We start from the raw sequence: 18,949 nt of genomic DNA, 5'->3' as shown, positions 1-18,949 counted from the left end.
GGGGGCGGGGCCAGAAGACACTCAATGGACTGTGTGGTGACGGGTGATCAGGAGCCGGGTGCGGAGAGAGCGCGTGATACTATGGGCGGATCACCTCCCGGCCCCGCCTCCTTCGCTGTGTCAGGTGACTGTGTACAGTGGTAGGAGTTTGCTGTTGACGGTCAGTGCCCAGCTGTCAGCTGAGTTTTCATCCATCTAACGGGACGAACATTAGAGGATTCTCCCCAGTGAGCTTCGAGGAGTCAGAACACCTACTACGATTTTTCCCCTTACCTAGTCTCTGTAGAGTTTGATTTTTGTTTTTGCTGCTTCTCCCTCGAAGACACACGAACGTGCGACGACAATGGCGCTGAGCGACGCCGATGTGCAGAAACAGGTAAGGAAGGGTCTTGGTGACAATCCTGTTGGCAGGAGCTGCGGGAAAAAGGGAATGGGGAATCATTATCTTAAAACAATACTGCGTTTTAAATTATTAGTCCCCTCAAAATTGCATTGGGTTTGCGGGGAAAAAAAGCAGGCCAGTGTCTCTAAATAGCAAAGAGGCGAACGGAATGTTATAACCTCAAATCGTTTGTGTCCACAAATGGTTGGTTTTTAACCTGCGGGACGGTGAAGTTAAAGGGAGGAGTTAGAGACCCTTTTTCATATTAGTCTGATTCGTGTGTAAGACTTAAAATATGAATTGCCCTTTTTCTGATCTGCCATGCAAATGGACTTCCACTTTCTGCATGCACAGTGTTACGCAATTTCAGAAATGTTGTAAATTTTGTTAATCTGGTAACAATGATACTTTATGGTGTGCGAGTACCAGTAAATTAAACGAACATGTTAAAATAGTTATTCTTTGGATGCTGCTAAATTCACAGCACTTACTAGTATTATATAAAATGTCCATATTCGCTATCAACGTCATTCAGCCTGGAGCCTTCTGTATTTTTGAATAAAGTTAAAACATTTTATGTCTACTTGCAGGATTTCACTGCCATTTGTTTGTAGTCTCCTTTAAATTGAATAACTTGCCACACAAAATGGTGACTTATGTTGAGCCAAAGCTGAAATGTTTACTTTAAATTGAATTAAAAAGCTGTTATTTTCTAACTTGATTGAATGTTTAACCTTGTTGAATGCCATTTCCCATTTTCATTCACTTTGGCTAATTTAAGCCTTTAGAATGGGAAAATCTGAATTATTTTGAACTAGACATTTATTTCTATTAACATTTTAAATTTTTTTGCATATATTCCCACTTTACTTTGATTAGACCTAGTTTCCCTAGCTCTATTTTGACTTTAGCCAGATCCTAGTTGTCAGTAAGCAGAACTGTACGTTTATGTTGTTGAAATCTGGTTTCAGCTGGGCCACCTGGTTAGGAGGAGTTGAGATCTTGCCCATTCTAGTGTGGGAGGCAGTGCTACTCGTGCTAGGTTCCTGCAAAAATAGTCTCCATTTCCAGAAAGGAGGATGAATTTACTTTCTTCATTTTTTTCAGTGCATCCCAGATCTCATAACTTTATTGTTATAAACAAAAAGATGGTATTTACCTTAAACCTGTATACTTTTATTGATTTCTTTTGCCATTCAGAACAGGTTCTTTTTTAAACTGCCTTTACAAGTAATGAGACAATACAGGTCAGATGAGTTCAATTACTTAAGTATCATTTGTGTACAAATTGCTGTTAATACAATTAGAACATAACTTGGCGATAAATAGGAAATTCCTGTACGCACCCTAATTTCTGTCGGTAATAGACTTCATATTTAAATCCACTGTTGAATCTGTTTATTGCAACTCATCATGTTATTTACTTGCTAATTTTGTTTTTTCTGGTCAGAAATAATTGTAATCTGGTTCCATGAATGCCATTCACCTTCCAGTGCATTACCCAGTGGTCACTTCTGTGTAGGCAGAAATGGGTACTGCAGATGCTGGAGATTAGAGTGGTGCTGAAAAAGCTCAGCAGGTCAGGCAGCATCCGAGGAGCAGGAAGATCGACATTTCGGGAAAAAGCCCTTCATCAGGAATGATGAAGGTCACTTCAGTATGCCTATGTGTGAGCTGTGATCAGTGTTAAAAGGCTGTCTGGTCTTGGGACTACTAAGCCTGAACCTTTCCTTTCCCAATATTACCTTGTGCACATCTAGGAGGCTTAGTTTTATTTTTGCTTGTTCTCTATTGTCTAGTTTCTTGCAGGATGAAGTTATTGATCCATTATGGTGAATTTTCTACTTTAAGTAGCAAGCAAGCTATCAACATAATGATTCTGGTGATGAGGCCTGTACAAGCAAACATGGTTGTGATATATTTTTTGCTGTTCACAGTAGACATATGGTTAAATGTGGGTGTAATATGGGTTATATCATTATTCCTTACAAGCATTTCCTTCGGTTCCGTGCAGTTTGATTTGACATCTTGGTTAGTGATTTCTTTCAATCCTACTGTACATTTGAGCTAATGCCACTTGGAAATTATTGACTTGCTGATAGTTTTAAATTCATTTTTGTTCTGTAGAATCCCACAAACAAATTTGTGGCTAAATCTTGACTGAATTAGTTAATCTGAAAGCAGTACTGGTACAGAGATGGTCAGACATTCATTGATCATCGATAACCTCGTAAGAGGCAAAGGACTTTTTGATAAACTAGAATATTTATACTAGAGGATTAGCATGAGGATATCAGTGTTACTTTGGACATTTTTAGAAAATCGAATATATTCACAATTACAAATTTATCCTCTACTGAAAACCATTTTATGTAGTTATCAAATTCATCCAACATGCAGGAGGTCCCTGATTTGGTACCAGGCAAAAACACTAATGTCCATCTATCTGTAATACATTTAGTAAACTTGTCAGTTCATTACTAGATGGATTTTCACTTTAAGAATAATGTACAGTATATTTTAGTGAACTGGAACTTGTAATGGGTGGGTAGAGATCAAAGTAGAAGTGCCAACTGATGCTAAACCAAGGAACATATCCATCATAAAAGCTCATTCAAAATATGACTGGAAATGAGATCTATGCAACTGTTTTCTTTTTGTTCTTCAGATCAAACACATGATGGCCTTCATTGAGCAAGAGGCCAATGAGAAAGCAGAAGAAATAGATGCAAAGGTGACTATTTTAAAAAAATTATCATTTTCACATTTCTTGTTTGCAAATGTGTGTACAAGAGTCTGTCAGACGTAAAATTCTGCAATACTTAAATTTTACCACAGAATTGATATTTTAGTCTATCTCATTATTCCCATTTGGTAATCGCCCAGTCTACATTTCGTTATAAATGTAGTTGCTAAATAAGTGCTATAGAACAATCTGAAGTTTGCTACATGTCTCCACTGCATTCCCACAGACGAAAAACAAAATTTAAGTACAGTACTTCTATTTTTATCAGTTACTTGCTATCTTCACTGGTGGTTGATCCTAGTTAATAAATTCAGTAAGGTTAGTATATTTCTTAGTTGATGCTGAGTATTCTGAGAATTCACCGCAATAAGTAAACTAGACAGTTTTTTGTTTTGTGCCTCATGGCTCCACATTTCTTCTCTACCATTCCTTATTAGTGTTCAAAGCCTGATTAATTTGCCAAAGAATGAGAACTGAAACCGAAAAAGCTTCATGCAGCACAACTATAAGATGGTCCAAATAAGGAATGTGAATTAGTGATATACCTCCAGATATACACGCAATGGAAGATATGCAATCTGTCTTCTGTTGCTGCTTTGCATGGCTCCACTAAGCAACTGTCATCATATAGCAATGAATTTACAATACTGTACAACTGTTATAGTGCATATGAACTAGTAAGGTGAAAATTAGACTAATAAAACCAGTGTGAATTCACATTATTCTAGAAAATTTGAGTTTGCTTTAATTAAAAGTTTACCATGTCATTGGATTGCTATAAAAGTAGGCTGATTCACTAATATCCTTTTAGGGTGCAAGCCTTCAGTTCTTGGCTTGTTTACTTGATTTTCACTGCAGTAGTGCAATATCATGGTTGACCTGAATGACCCTCTGCAATGGTTCAGCAGGCTACTTCAGTTCAGCAGCCCAAAACCTCTTCTTTATTTGTAAGGTAATTTAGGGAGTGTGCAATAAATGCTGGCATTGTTGGTAGCTATAACATTCAGTGAATCATGTATATTATGATGTGGAGGTCAGTTTGCTCAGTTGGCTGGATTGCAGTAAAATGGTGTCAGCTGCATGGGTCCAATTCCTACATTGGCTGAGATTGCCATGAAGGACTCTTTGCAACCTCCCCGCTAGTGCGGCCCTCAGGTTAAACCATCACGAGTCATCTGTTTCTTATCGAAGAGCAGCTCTGTATTCCAATAGGACTACGAGTACTTTGCACTGTGATGTTAATAACACCATTCTCTATGTGGAGGCAGTAAAATAAAATATTAATGTAAGAGATTAAACTGTAATGTCTGAATTTTATAGCTTAATTTTATAGCTTGAATTTGCATTGTGACTGGCCAAAAGCAAATGGCCCTGTCAAAGTTACAGGGGTTTTCTTCTCCAAGAGCAGAGATGAATCAGACAGATCTATAACTCCTGGCAATTCCTAATTTGAAGAAACAAAAGTGAATAGTCTTCTGACAAGTGCCTACTGGAGAGTTCCAACAAGAATATGGATTGTAATCTGAATATGGGACCCTCATTTGCCTAGGATCTTTTAGAACATTTCTGCTGAGGTTAATCAATTTCTACGGATCTATAGACAATTCCTGCTGGTGTAGTTCTGCATCACATCATTGTGTTGCATTTAAACTGTTGGAGGTTTGTGCTGCAACTTTACATTTCTCTTACTGAAAGTACAGACCGCCTCACTTTAATTGGGCTATTTTTCTATATAGGGTGGAAACCATTTAAAGCTGAAAATGTGTTGCTGGAAAAGCGCAGCAGGTCAGGCAGCATCCAGGGAACAGGAGAATCAACGTTTCTCCCCCAAGTCCCTCCTCCAAGTCCCTCCTCCCTACCTTTTATCTTAGCCTGCTGGACACACTTTCCTCATTCCTGAAGAAAGGCTTATGCCCGAAACGTTGATTCTCCTGTTCCCTGGATGCTGCCTGACTTGCGCTTTTCCAGCAACACATTTTCAGCTCTGATCTCCAGCATCTGCAGACCTCACTTTCTCCTCAAAGATGGAAACCATTTAAACTCATTTTAGTTGAGTAACATTTTCTACCTGTGAAGAGGTTGCTGCAATTAGTTCTTTGACAGAAAACTTATTATGTAAATACTAACTATTTTAATGTGCAGTTCATGAGTAGCATTGTTTAAGGTGCACAGAGCAAACTCTGCAAGCTTGTTTGTGAATCTATAAAATCAGTCCTATTTTCTTGTGTTCATTTGATGCTGGAGTCATTGAAAGTCAATGTGTTGGTTTTCAGGCAGAAGAGGAGTTTAACATTGAAAAGGGCCGCCTTGTACAGACACAGAGGTTAAAGATCATGGAATATTATGAAAAGAAGGAAAAGCAAATTGAGCAGCAGAAGAAAATGTAAGTAGCATGTAAATTCACATTTCAAATGTCTGTCATTTTCAAATTTTACTTGTAATGCTTCTTCGTTTATAACAAGATTTGTTCTGGTTATTTAAGTGTAGAAATTGTCGTTTTTTGTGTGAAATTTAAAATAGAACCATTTTTGATTTCTGAAAATATGTTCATTTATCTACAAACTGAATATTCCACTATATGCAGCTTGTTTAGGTTCTTAGCGTTGGGCGTACTGAAATCTTTCTTCACTTGAACTGACTTTTTTTGTTTACTTTCAGTCAAATGTCTAACTTGCAGAACCAGGCTAGATTGAAGGTCCTCAAAGCCAGAGATGATCTCATTTCGGTGAGTTTGCTAAGATCTTAAATGGACTAAAATACTGTGCCTTGGTAGCTTATGTTCTGGAAAAAGCATGCTTGCAATTTTTCCTGCCTGTAAAGTATGAATATATATTCATACCTTTTAGTAACTTAGTTTATCACAGCAATACTGTTTGAATTGCCTGTTAATCATAAAGCACAGTGTGACTTTATGGTCCTGATTAAGCCTTTTCCTTGTTTGTTGATGGCTAGTTTTCATGCAGGTTTCAGATTAACCTATGATTACCTCTTGCTAAAATTACTCTGGTGTATCAACTATCCATTGAACGGAAAGTAATGTTTTGTGCTACCTGAATGTAGATAGTGGCAAATTTTTGTGCATGCTGATCATCTTGCCTTTCCTCATCCAGGCATACTCCATGAGAATAAATTTAATGACAGCATTATTTATTTTTAACCAAACTATGGTTTGGAGAGTCCCAATTTCAGTTCTTCCTTTGTACTGATTTGGTGCAACAGATTTGGTGTACTGATTTCCCTTGGTTTTGAACTATGGAAAGTGAAATAGTGAAAGTTTCTTTTGGCAATCAATCAGTAACCAAAGTTTGAATTGGGTTTCTGCTTGGGTTCGCTGATGTTCACTGAACAACTATTCCAGCAAAAGTCAGTGGCACACATGTAAATAAGAATTTTTTTCAATAAAATACTGCAACAAGGAGAAATTTCTTGAAGGATTGAGTATCTTTGGGATTCTCTACCCAAAAAAAGTGAATGCTGTGATATAGAATATTTTGAAGATTTGAAATTGATGTACGATTGTTTGCTAAGGTGGATGAGGATAACATGAGATCTGTTGATCTTTTCTGAACTTATCTAATTGTGGAGATGGTTCAAAAGGGTGTAAGGTCTATTACTGCTCCTGTTTGAGTTCTTAGGACAGAATAATTGTGATCATAACACAGGGTTCCTATCCATTTATAGAGTCAGATGTATAGCATGGAAACAGACCCTTCAGTCCAACCCGTCTACGACGACCAGATATCCCAACCCAATCTAGTCCCACCTGCCAGCACCTGGCCCATATCCCTCCAAACCCTTCCTATTCATATACTCATCCAAATGCCTCTTAAATATTGCAATTGTCCAGCCTCCACCACTTCCTCTGGCAGCTCATTCCATACACGTACCACCCTCTGCGTGAAAACGTTGCCCCTTAGGTCTCTTTTATATCTTTCCCCTCTTACCCTAAACCTATGCCTTCTAGTTCTGGACTCCGTGACCCCAGGGAAAAGACTTTGTCTATTTACCCTATCCATTCCCCTCCTAATTTTGTAAACCTGTATAAGGTCACCCCTCAGCCTTCGCTCCAGTGAAAACAGCCCCAGCCTGTTCAGCCTCTCAATACAGCTCAAATCCTCCAACCCTGGCAACGTCCTTATAGGTCTTTTCTGAAGCCTTTCAAGTTTCTGAACATCTTTCCAATAGGAAGGAGACCAGAATTGCACACAATATTCCAACAGTGGCCTAACTGATGTCCTGTACAGCTGCAACATGACCTCCCAACTCCTGTACTCAATACTCTGACCAATAAAAGGAAGCAGACCAAACTCCTCCTTCACTATCCTCTCTACCTGTGACTCCACTTTCAAGGAGCTATGAACCTGCACTCCAAGGTCTCTTTGTTCAGCAACACCAAAGAAAAAGGGAAAATATTCTCTACTCCCAGGCCAACTGTGACGAGTGGAGTATTTTTATTCAGAAGAAGAATTAATTTCCCATCCGAATAAATCACTTTTTAATAAAAGTGAACATTATTTTTCCTTTTAAAAAACAAAGAATCGATGCCCCATCCGTAAGAGATTGGGGTGGGGTAGGGGTACTGGATTAAAAATGAGTGGACTTAGGAGTCTGCATCATTTTATTACCTATTTGTGATATCTGTGGGCTGTCAGTTGTTGCTTGTTCTCCAGCATGACTTGATCTTTGTATTTAGTGATTTTACTTTGTTTCCAGGATCTGTTGAATGAAGCTAGGCAGAGACTAGGCAGAGGGGCAAAAGATCCTACAAGATACCAAACACTTCTGGATGGACTGATACTGCAGGTAAGGTAGAGATAATATTGTAAATATGCTGAATGACTGTTTCTGATCTCAACTGCAGTGAATGTACAGTTCCCACTCCCATGTAGATATTGGTTAGTATTGATACTAGATTCCATGTTGAAACCTTCTTCTTCCCTTGGATGCTCTTGTTGAGGTAGGAAATGGGCAGGGTGCTGATTGTTTCACACTTTGCCCAGTGTGAGTTTGCCATATCCTTTGTGAAATTGTCAGTTGGCAAAACAAGTTTCTTAGAAGGCAGAAACAAGTTGCCAGTCAAAAGTTGTAGAACTTGTTAAAAGCCTTATTAATGTCGTGACTTGCCTTGTACTTAAAAGGCCATGGCACGGTAGGCTACAGACCAAGTACAATTAAATGATTAAATAAAAAAGCAGGTTAAAAAAATCCTCAGCCAGCATCTTGCAAACCCATGACCATTTCCATCTAGAAAGAGACGGGCAGCAGAAAAATGGGAATCACACCATATTTCAGGTTCCCCTCCAAGCCATTCACCACATTGAATTGGAAATATATGGCTGTTCCTTCACTGTGGCTGATTAAACCTCTTTTAATGCTCTCCCTAACGACATTGTGGGTCAATCCTTTTTCTTTCTCCCCTTTAGGGCTTTTACCAACTGCTGGAACCTATGGTGATTATTCGATGTCGCAAGCAAGACACTGCTGTAGTTAAGGTAATGGATTTTTAGTTCCAGACTACCGTTCCAAATTTATTTTTTTTATGTGAACTTGGAATGGTTTTGTGCAAGTATTTTTTCCTAATATCCCACTTAGAATCATACCTGTTGTATGAAGTGAAGGTGGGTGTGCACACAGGGCATGCAATGGCCAGAGTTAAAAAGAAAGATTAGCTTATTGTCCACTCAGCCTCACTTGGCTGAAAAATGGCAAAGCTAAAGAGTACGAAGTATGGGTTTGCCACTCTGAAAATGGGAATTGGTTAGTATGGTCCCTTAATTCAAATGTGCTGCTGTAGTGGCCACATGACTGAACAGCTCCTCTGAGTACAGAATATTGGATATAACTTTGTTTTACAACAGAATAAAATATTTTCTTAGTAACTAGTCTATTTTTGATGTAGAATGTTCCTTTTTTTTCCTCTCTCTCCCCGCGTCAATCCCTCAAAAGACTCTCTTTTAGAATGTTTGACAGCAAGATTCACCATGACCTAGAATTCTTTTTAAATTTGCCATTCCACTGTTAAAATTCTGAGAGGCTGAGTATCTCGATGTATGTTAACTTCTGATTCACTGGATGATGTGATGGGTGATCATACCTTTTTGGTTTTAGAAGGCCTTGTACATGTTTCTCCTCTTGTCTCTTGATTCAAAATAAATTTCTAATGTGCATATCGCATGCTTTTTTAAGCTTCATTTCTTCCTCTCTCCTTGAAAGCAGTTAAGAAAGTAATCTGACTAAATTTATCAATTAGACTGTTGTTCATGGTGAAATTTTTGCATATTGAATCTCTAATAATACTTTGATAAATAAGGAACTGTTTTTATCAAATGGACCATTATACAAACTATAAAGCATTTGTACAGCAAAACTTAGAATGTGTTCACTCACTTTAACTGCTGCTCAAGCAGTGATTAAACGAGTACCTTTTTGCTTTGGAAGTTCATTTTAAAAGCCTTCAGATATTGTAGGTAGGATTATATTCTTGTATAATGACATTTCATATTTTAAAATTAACCTTTTAATGCATAAAACACTTCTGGGTGGTTTTTTTTAATATTCTGGCTTTTTCTGTGATGTTAATAAATGCTGAATGGTTATTATTACTCTGAAACTTAACTCCTTCAGAAATCCATGTGTAAAATAACATGAAATCCTGTAATTGTTAGCAGTTAGTCTTAGGTGCTCGCATGGTGTGTATTGTAGAGGCTTGGAGGTGTGATTTACTGAAAACTTTCAATTTGACATTTGTTCTTGATGTAAGCACCCTAAGAAAATCATACTTTGTCGAATGACAAGTACAACATACTATCTTAGTAATTACGGCTAAACACAGTAAATGGATTTGGACTTGGATAAATAGGTATTGGGAATTATTAAATTTCTCTTCCATTAAACATTTTCCAAGTTTTGGATCAAATTGGAAGTGATCATTTATTTTTCTATCATGTTAAATTGCCAAACTCCAATTGAATGGATTTGGTAGTTTTAGCAAACCAGGAAGTTGTGTGAATACTTGAACATGATTGATTCCTCTCCTGCTTGTTGGTATTGCTGATGCTGCATGCAACATTAGTCATTTAATGCCAGCTTTTAAATTGCTTATGGGATGAGGTAAACCACACCGGAGATTGCAAGATTTTCCAGGGCTACTTTTGTCAATCAGAGGGGACTCTTGCTATTCAGCAAAATCTAGCCCATTATAACTTCCAATGTTCAATATTTTGTCATGTCATGAAACAATTTGTGTAATCATGTCTGACTGTAATGAAGAAGCTGTATGTAATGTTACCTCAACTTTAGAACATTATTTCCTCTGACCATGAACAATGCCATAAATCTGTTTCTGTATCTTCACCTTTTAAATTCCTAATAGGCCTCCATCAACAAGAATGTTCCCATTTACAAGAACAGTGTAAATAAAGATATTGATGTTCACATTGACCAGGAAAATTTTCTGCCTGAAGACATGTAAGCATCTACAGCTTTTTTTTTGTTTTGGAGACACTTGGGTTCAGTTCACTTCTTTCCATTTTGAGGGTAGTATTTTTAAGTGAATCATTGAGTTAACAAAAATGTGAGTTAGTCTAACCTTGTGATTTCAATCCACTGGCAGTTCTGATAATCTAACACATTAATATTCCAGACATCTATTTTCACGTTTTGAAGTAGATTCATATAATTCCCAAAATTTCAAGTCTGTCTTTATAAATTATCATAAGTTCAGCTGCCCAATGTCGGCCATTTTAACCTGTTGGATTCATAATCTTGAATTGGCAAGATACAAGTTGTATTCCTACACTTGAATATCATTTGGGCTTTCAGATGAGATGCTGCTCAGCAGCAGAGTACTCCATTGCTAAACGTGGTCAGCCTATTTCTACTTGTACAGCAAGGTTGATGTACCAACAGCTGAAAGTCTAATATCCAGTTAGAATGTAGTCATGTGTGAAGTACTGAGCATGCTTCTTTAAACCAGAAAAGCCTTATGATTTTTGTAATTTTTTTTATCCTTAAAGACTGCAGTAATTTCCTGATAACAGATGTTGGGCTAATTGATGCCTGTCACAGATGTAAATCATTATATGGACATGTACCTTCTGCTTTTGCTCACTGACTCGTTATGAACTGCAGGGAAAGTTGATCTTGCTGGAACCATTCATGAATTGTTTCTTTTCTCTTCACAGTGCTGGAGGTGTTGAAATGTATGATTGTACAGGAAAAATAAAAGTTTCCAATACCTTGGAGAGTAGGTTGGACCTCATTGCACAGCAGGTAAGGAAAGTGTCGTGAAGTTCTGAAATTTAAGTGTTTAGTTTGGTAATACAATATGCAATTGAAACAAGTTGTTGATCTCGTTCTTCCCTTTTGTGTAGTATTTACAAAATTGTCATTTTTGAGTGCCTTTTTGGTTCAGTAGACTAACAATCTGTGGTAAACCACACAAAATAGCTTGTTCCCTGTCAACATGTATCTCTTAAAATTGAAGTGAAACACAACGACCCTCATTCCCTGATCTGAAACAAAGGCAGCCAGAGTTTCTACTTCAGTCAAACAAGTAACACTTTCACTGACTCAAATTGAGTTTGTATATGATCCTGAAGTTCTGAGATTTCTTAACACTTTGATTGAAACAAGACTGCTTATTGGATAATAAATGTAAAGGAATAGGGAATGTAAGCTTGCTGAATTCCTGGTTTGACTGAATTGCCACTGAGCAACTTATTTCTGATGGCACTTTCGAAGATCTGTGCTGGTTTTGTATTTCTGTTGTAATGAGATAACAACTACTAAAGCTAATGTTTCGTCTGTCTTTCAGATGATGCCAAAGATCAGAGTGGCTTTGTTTGGTCCCAATCAAAACCGGAAGTTCTTGGACTAAATTCTGTGCTTTAGACCTATTGTATCCTAACACACTATAATAAAAAGATGTAAAAGTTACAGACATAATTTAAAAAAAAAATCCATTGTACTTGCTGTTCTGTGGTGTTGTATCTAAACTATGTTTGAAACTAATTTCATTTGGTTGTTTCTGTATATAACTAAGGGAAATTGCCAAAGGCATTGGGAGATCACTGGGCTTATTGAGGAACTCCAGATTGTTCAAGTCAGTTGGGTTTTTTTTTTTTTGTATAAACATTTTTCTTCCCAAATGTGATCAAAGCTTTAGGTTTTTTTTTGTAGCACAAGTATCAATCATTGCAGCACACAGGTGATTTCCCAAAATATAGAACAAGTGAAATATAAAGAAAATATTAATTCTAGTGTTGCTGATAAGTCAGTCCTGTACTATTTAATTGCATTGTGTTTTCAGGTACTGTATGTGTATATATGGTTCTGAAATAAACATCTTTTGCTGGATCTTGTATCTTTGCAATCATGAAATAACTAAATTTGATTTATGTTTTCAATTTAAATGTTTTTAACTTTACGCAATGTTAATTTTAATCTATATGTTATGGTAATGGTAACCTTGGGCATTAAAAGAATAATGACATACCTGTAAATGCTTTAAGTTGGCGTTCAGTGTATGCTTTTGCCTTTTTGACATTTGCATTCTTTAGTGATATGTCTTTGAATTTCTCCACCTTTTACAGTATGTTCAGCTTGAGTTGTTTCTAAACTTTGAGCTATTGCCTATTTGTTGTACTGTGGTTTTTTAAAAAAAAACCAACAATCATCATCTTATATGAAAAGACATTATTTTAATTTTTGCAGGCCACTTTCAGCACATAGCTGGTCCTTGTTTTACATTACATTGTCTTAATACTGTATCACTTTGCTTGAACATAGTTTTATTTATAGGACTTGCTTCTTCACATTGCACTGACATTTCAAGATTGTGTTATCGCCTATTAGTTATCTGATATCCTGGACCCAGTTTCGTGTTGTAATGGGGAATTCTGAAGAATCTTAGACCAGAGTTCTTGTGAAAGGAGACTGGGCCTTACCTCAGCATTGCCTCCCTTTTGGATCCGCTTTCCTTCTTTCCTGCCCTACTCTCTTTCAGCTGTTCCCTTCTGGTTGCTATTCTGAACTTGCTCTAGCAGCAGAAGTTGGCCAATGCAGGTGCTGCTGCTCAGTTGCATTATTACCGTCACCCATCATTTACTGCCGCTCGATGGAACTAAGTCAATCTAAAGATTATAGAAATTTAAGAATTGGAAACTTTTAAATTCATCTATGGACGTATGGTGCACACTCATTTGCAGGGTAAGTGAGTTTGGAGTCCATAATTCTCTTCTTTTCAACTTGCACCTCTTTCTGGGTGGAAAGTATCAAAGAATCTAACTGTGGCTTAACCCTGGTTCTTATAGGCATCAGTGAGTTCATTTCTGGAAGAATTCAGTCAAATGTCAATTTTGAGGAGTTTCATGGAATGTTTTCCTTTGTGAGCCCTTGTGACTATTCCCACATACTTTTAATGCTGCTCACTTCCTGCACCTCGTCTCCATAGTGCTGCTTTAGCACAACCTTGCCCCCAAAATTAGCGAAATGCTTAGTTAGTGTCAGAACCTTCCAGTATTTGTTCTGTGAATGTCCTATTTAAACTGCAGCTAGGTCTGAAATAGCCATCAAGTCAGTGGTCTCTAATGTCTTATGAAACAAGCTGCAAAGACCTGGTGGCACATTGTCAATATTGCACACTGCACCTTTTTTTTTATTCAATGGATCTTTCCTCAAACTATTAAGCCTTCCTACCACTTGCAATTCCAACTTACTTGGAATAACTCATTATTATACCTGTCAATGGACTAACCATCATTTCCCTTGATTGTTCAGTGTTGCCAGACATGACAGCTGTCTTCACTAAAAAGACAGCTGTTTTGAGTGTTCATGTAGATGTAAAGCTAACAAATTGAGGAAAGAACCCTAAGAGGCACTTTTTCCTGATGCATGAGACTGGTGCTTTTTGCTGTGTAAAGCAATTTGGCAGCAGTTTTACAATGAGAGGTGTGGTTGAGCTCTGTTGTTGAACTGCATGACAAGTTGCTGTGATATGGTGAGATTTTTTTATTGTCAATGCCAACCTTTGGACAGCAGATACTGGTGATCACCGTGCACAGAGCATGTTGTGGTGTTTGGGACATGCTGACCAAGAGAGCCCTGCAGAAGATACCAGAAAGTGTGCCTGGAAAGTACTAGCTCAGATTTTCATGTTTGAAATTGTCACTAATTTCTGTCCACTGCCTGGGGAAAATAGCAAAGTGCACGTACCTAAGGCACAATTGGGTAATTAGATGTCAATACATGAAAATAAATCCCTCATTCACTAGCACAATTCTTATCTGTCAAAAGCTGGGGTGGAAAACCGGGCTTTTTCATCTCAACATCAAAACTTGTTTTTGTGATCTCCCACTGTCCATGTCAGTCAGGGGCTGGGAAAAATTGGCCTTCTGTTCCACTTGAGTCCTATCTTAGTGATTTTTCAGAAATGCAGCTACAATTTTAAGTGAAATTACTTTTTTTCTGGTTTGTTCAAAGTTGACTTAAATTCTGGCTGGTTTTGTTTTGGAAAATGGGCTGAAGAAATCTTGCATTCTGTGTGATCAGGAGGCAATGTTGAATGGGAGTAGCTCTGGAGAAACAAAGCTATATAGTCTCTCAGTGCAGGATAGATGATGACGTCTGAGGAACCAGCAACCATTTCCATACTGGCTCCTTTGATATTGTGTCCAGTAAGTAGCCTTGATTAGTCACTGCTTTGTATGTAGACTACTGTAAAGGATCGAATTGCAACAGTTTGTACTACTGTGGAAAACAGGTTTATGTTGCTGATGGTTGCTTAAAAAAACACTGATAAAAGACGTGTCACAACTGAAAACAAATAACACAGTAGTCCTGAATTTTTCATCTAGTCCATACACTAAGTCACAATAAAGAGGTAAATGTTTCTTTAGACTTAAATGGAAGAATCCAAGTTCGAATGTGATGTATTTTCCTACAATCCAGAAATGATACCTCACTGTAGTAACAACCCAAAATCTGAACAATAGTTCAGAGTAAGGAATGTATTGGGGATTACTTGCTGAGGTTGCAAACCTTGACATATAGTTAATTATTTTACAAGTTGAAATTGTATTAAATGTTGTGCTTGCAATATCCTCTGATATATTTTGGTTATGACAATAATCAAAAGACTACATTAAAAATGCCATTCTTCTAACTATGACCTCCTGTTCATACCCCTTTTTTTCAATTCCTAAACTGACTGACTGTTTTTGGATTTTAAACTAGTGGCATATGGTTTGGTCTATTTACATGAAGGGGTTTAATAAATTTAACTGGTTCAATCTTGTCAGAACTGTGATTTTAAACCAATATGTCTCTCAGTAGATGACAGAAGGCCTCCTGAAATATTAAAGTTTGCTTATATTGTGCCATTTATAAGCGAGGAAAACCATACTAAACCATTTAGTGTAGCAGAAGCAAGTTTTTAAAAAAAACTTTTTAATTCAGTTTGAAAGTGATTGAAAGTAGATGCATGAATAATTTATCTCAGAAAAAGGAGTTAGTTCTGTCTCCTCCCCGTTTAGACCCTACCTGGAATTTACATCAGTGACTAAGCTATTTTTGATTGCTTGTTCTAAGGTGGTCTTTGGTTTGATGATTTCTGAATGATTTATATTCTTGTGAATTGCTTTGGTATATTTTGTTATACTACTGGTACCACATAGATGCAAGTTGTTGTTTGTATTTTGGGCACCAGTTTCATAAAATGAGATTTGACAAAGTGATTGAAGTTAGAACTTTTCTGCTAACAAAGTTGGGATGGAGTTCTCTTTAACATTTGAGTGGATAAACTTATCTCAAGGGGTGAACTTGTGTAGCATCACAAAACATGATAGTGTTTTTCGTTCACATAAAGCCTGTACGTGATGCTATTTCAGATGTTGACATTGTTATGATTCTCTTTATTGAAAAATAATTCTAAGAAATCCATTCCAGGCTGTTTCAGATATTGTATTCAATCTGTAGCAAATTAAACTTTAACTGATTTTATTTAAATTTATTTCAGTGATTGTTACATGTACATAAAATCATGAATCAAAGGGGGCTTGCGTAAAACCTTATATTAGGTGGGGTTTTGAGATTGCTGAGGAAATCTCTAGGTAGCCTGGATTGCCTTTTCACATTTCACAATGGTCTGACCTTGTCCAGGAAAAAGCATTAAAAAAAAAATGTAGGAAGTTAGATCTGGCAAAAGCAAGTCATCTTTTCTGCTTACTGTGCTGTCTTTGGATAAGTCCATTCAGCACAGTCAAACCTGTTTTCATGCTGCAATGCTAAATCTATTGTGGCTTCAGCATGGGAAATAGGTTGGTGAGCAGTTGTGCACTCAGACTCTTCAGAGCATCAGAGTGATATTCCTGATCCATATGTCAAAAATGCTGAAGATTGTCAAGGTGGTTTATTAGTCTCATCCTGCATAGGTAGCATTTTGACATGCATAATGCAACCTGGCTTCTTGGACTTTCCCGTTCCAAGAAGTTGCAGCATTTCAGCATCAAACACATTGGCCCAGATTACAGCAGTGACGGGTTCCTTACTGCACTTTCTACCATTAATGTTTTATCTTTAACACTTAAAAAAAAATCTGGTAAAACAGTCTGGTTCATCTCAAGTAAAAACATCTCTTGGTGCACACTAATTCAGGTCTTGAATGAGACCATTTCTCAGCCTTTGCTGCTGGCTTGCTCATGATTTCTCTCGAGTGTAGCCCAACTGCACTCCAATTGTTAGGCACAATCAAATGACAACTGTCCATAAATTCATTCAATATAGAGTTACTAGTCTGAGCTTTTAATTTAGCACAGACATCCTTTAATTGGATTTCCTATTCTGCAAGTGAGAATAAATGACCACTACAGAGTTTCAGGTTATCCAAATGGATTGGAGGGTTACTAATGTAACCCTACTATTTAAGAAGAGGCCAATTGTAGCTTGGTTAGCTTGACATTGTAAGTGGGAGAATACTAGCATTCATTATTAAAAGATTTAATAACAGAACACCTGAAGGTAGTGACAGGATCTACAGTATTGCCATTCTCCAGGGACACTTCTAAACCATTCAAAATCAAAAGGCTCTGATACACCATGCAATTATCAATCTTCAAAACTAATATTGCTTTTATGTTTCTTTTGCATTCTTAATTGTCACTTTTTGAAAAATGAAAATGTGTAATATTTCAGTAGAAAAGTGTTGTCCCTTGTAACCTTTGGTTATGTTTCACCTTTTAGGGGTGACAGGTTCCACAGTGTACTTTACAACTAAGTAAAAAAGTAAAGAAAAATGCTTTTCTGGAGGTTAAGACTGAGAGAGGTGACCAGGTGTCATCTTCCTGAATTCCATCGACTCTAGAACAGTTCCTATGGATTGGAGGTTGGTAATGTAACCCCACTATTTAACAAGGGAGGAAGAGAGAAAATTGCAAATTATAGCCTGGTTAGCTAGACATTGAAAGTAGAAAAAAATGCTAGAGTCTATTATAAAACAATAGCAGAATGCTTGAAAGATGCTAACAGGATCAAACAGTGTCAACTTGGATTTATGAAGGGAAAGTCATGTTTGAGTTTTAAAAAAAAAAATCAGGATGTAACTAGTATTGTGGATGATGAGAAGCAATTGGATGTGGTTTATTTGGATTTCTAGAAGGCTTTCGATAAGGTCCCACATAAGAGATTAGCCTGAAAAATTAAAATACATAAGATCTGAGGTTGTGTACTGAAATGGCAGTCAGGTAAAGTGTAGGAATAAATACATCTTTTTCTGCATGGTAAGCAATGATTTGTTGGTTACGACAGGAATCACTGCTTAGACTCCTGCTATTCACAACATATATTAATGATTTGGATGAGGGCATAAATGTAATGTCTCAAAGTTTTCAGAAAGCACAAACTTTGATGTGAGAGTGAGCAGTGAGGAGGTTTCAGAGAAGCTTCAGTGTGATTTGGGCAAGCTGAGTGAGTGGGCAGATGCAGTATAATTTGGTAGCAAAAACAGATGGTGAATTATTTTATGAATAGTGATAAATTGGGGAAGGGGGTTGTGCAATGAGACCTCGATGACCTTGTACAGCAGTCACTAAGTAAGCACACAGGTGCAGTGGGTGAAGACTATGATGACAAATGGTGTATGAGCCTTTTTACGAGAGGATTTGAGTACAGGAGCAGGGGTGTCTTGCTGCTGTCTTTCTTGGGGGCGTTGGTGAGACCACAGCTGGAGCATTGTATGCAATTTTGGTCTTTTTATCTGAGAAAGGATGTTCTGGCTCTGTAAAGAGGGAGTGCAAAGATGGTTTACCAGACTGATCCCCAGGATTATGGGCCTGACATGGTGAGAGATTGGATCGATGAGGACTATATTTATTACAGTTTAGAAAAATGACAAGTGGGGAGCTCATAGAAACCTATAAAATTCTAATAGGTTTAGACTGGGTGTCCAGAACTAGGGGGTCACAGTCTAAGAGTAAGGAGTATCTCTTTAGAACAGAGCCTAGGAGAAATTTCTTCACCCAGAGACAGATGAACCAATGGAATTCTTTGCCACAGGAAACTGTTGAGGCCAAAACGTTGAAGACTTTCAAGAAAGATGTAGATATAATTCTTAGGACTAAAGGATCAAAAGCTATGGGGATAAAGTAGAACGGAGTACTGAGTTGGACAATCAGCCATACCTGCCTGACCTGGTGTGCTTTTCCAGCACCACACTTTCGACTCTAATCTCCAGCATCTGCAGTTCTCACTTTCGCCTAATGATACAGGCAGCAGAGTTTTGAATTACCTCAAGTGGGAAGTTGGAGGCTGGCTCGGGGAGCATACCA

At 37.5% G+C, this 18,949-nt stretch overlaps 1 protein-coding gene across 1 annotated transcript; it reads left to right on the top strand.

The window, feature by feature from the left end:
• The first annotated feature begins 41 nt into the window (after positions 1-41).
• On the top strand, positions 42-12,517 carry LOC122559640 (V-type proton ATPase subunit E 1-like). Its single transcript, XM_043709447.1, has 9 exons — positions 42-376; positions 3,051-3,116; positions 5,402-5,511; positions 5,787-5,853; positions 7,842-7,931; positions 8,552-8,620; positions 10,501-10,595; positions 11,312-11,399; positions 11,944-12,517. The coding sequence occupies exons 1-9, from the start codon at positions 344-346 to the stop codon at positions 12,004-12,006; spliced, it is 681 nt and encodes a 226-aa protein (XP_043565382.1). The 5' UTR covers positions 42-343; the 3' UTR covers positions 12,007-12,517.
• The last annotated feature ends 6,432 nt before the right edge of the window (positions 12,518-18,949 follow it).

The sequence above is a fragment of the Chiloscyllium plagiosum genome, chromosome 19 (genome assembly GCF_004010195.1).
Source record: "Chiloscyllium plagiosum isolate BGI_BamShark_2017 chromosome 19, ASM401019v2, whole genome shotgun sequence".
NCBI lineage: Eukaryota > Metazoa > Chordata > Chondrichthyes > Orectolobiformes > Hemiscylliidae > Chiloscyllium > Chiloscyllium plagiosum.
This window is presented reverse-complemented; position numbering and strand designations above follow the sequence as displayed.

Coding starts and splice junctions, on each gene's coding strand:
- LOC122559640 (XM_043709447.1), top strand. CDS start 344: ATGGCGCTGAGCGACGCCGATGTGCAGAAACAG. Junction 5,512..5,786: donor ATTGAGCAGCAGAAGAAAAT/GTAAGTAGCATG, acceptor GTTTACTTTCAG/TCAAATGTCTAACTTGCAGA. Junction 5,854..7,841: donor CCAGAGATGATCTCATTTCG/GTGAGTTTGCTA, acceptor CTTTGTTTCCAG/GATCTGTTGAATGAAGCTAG.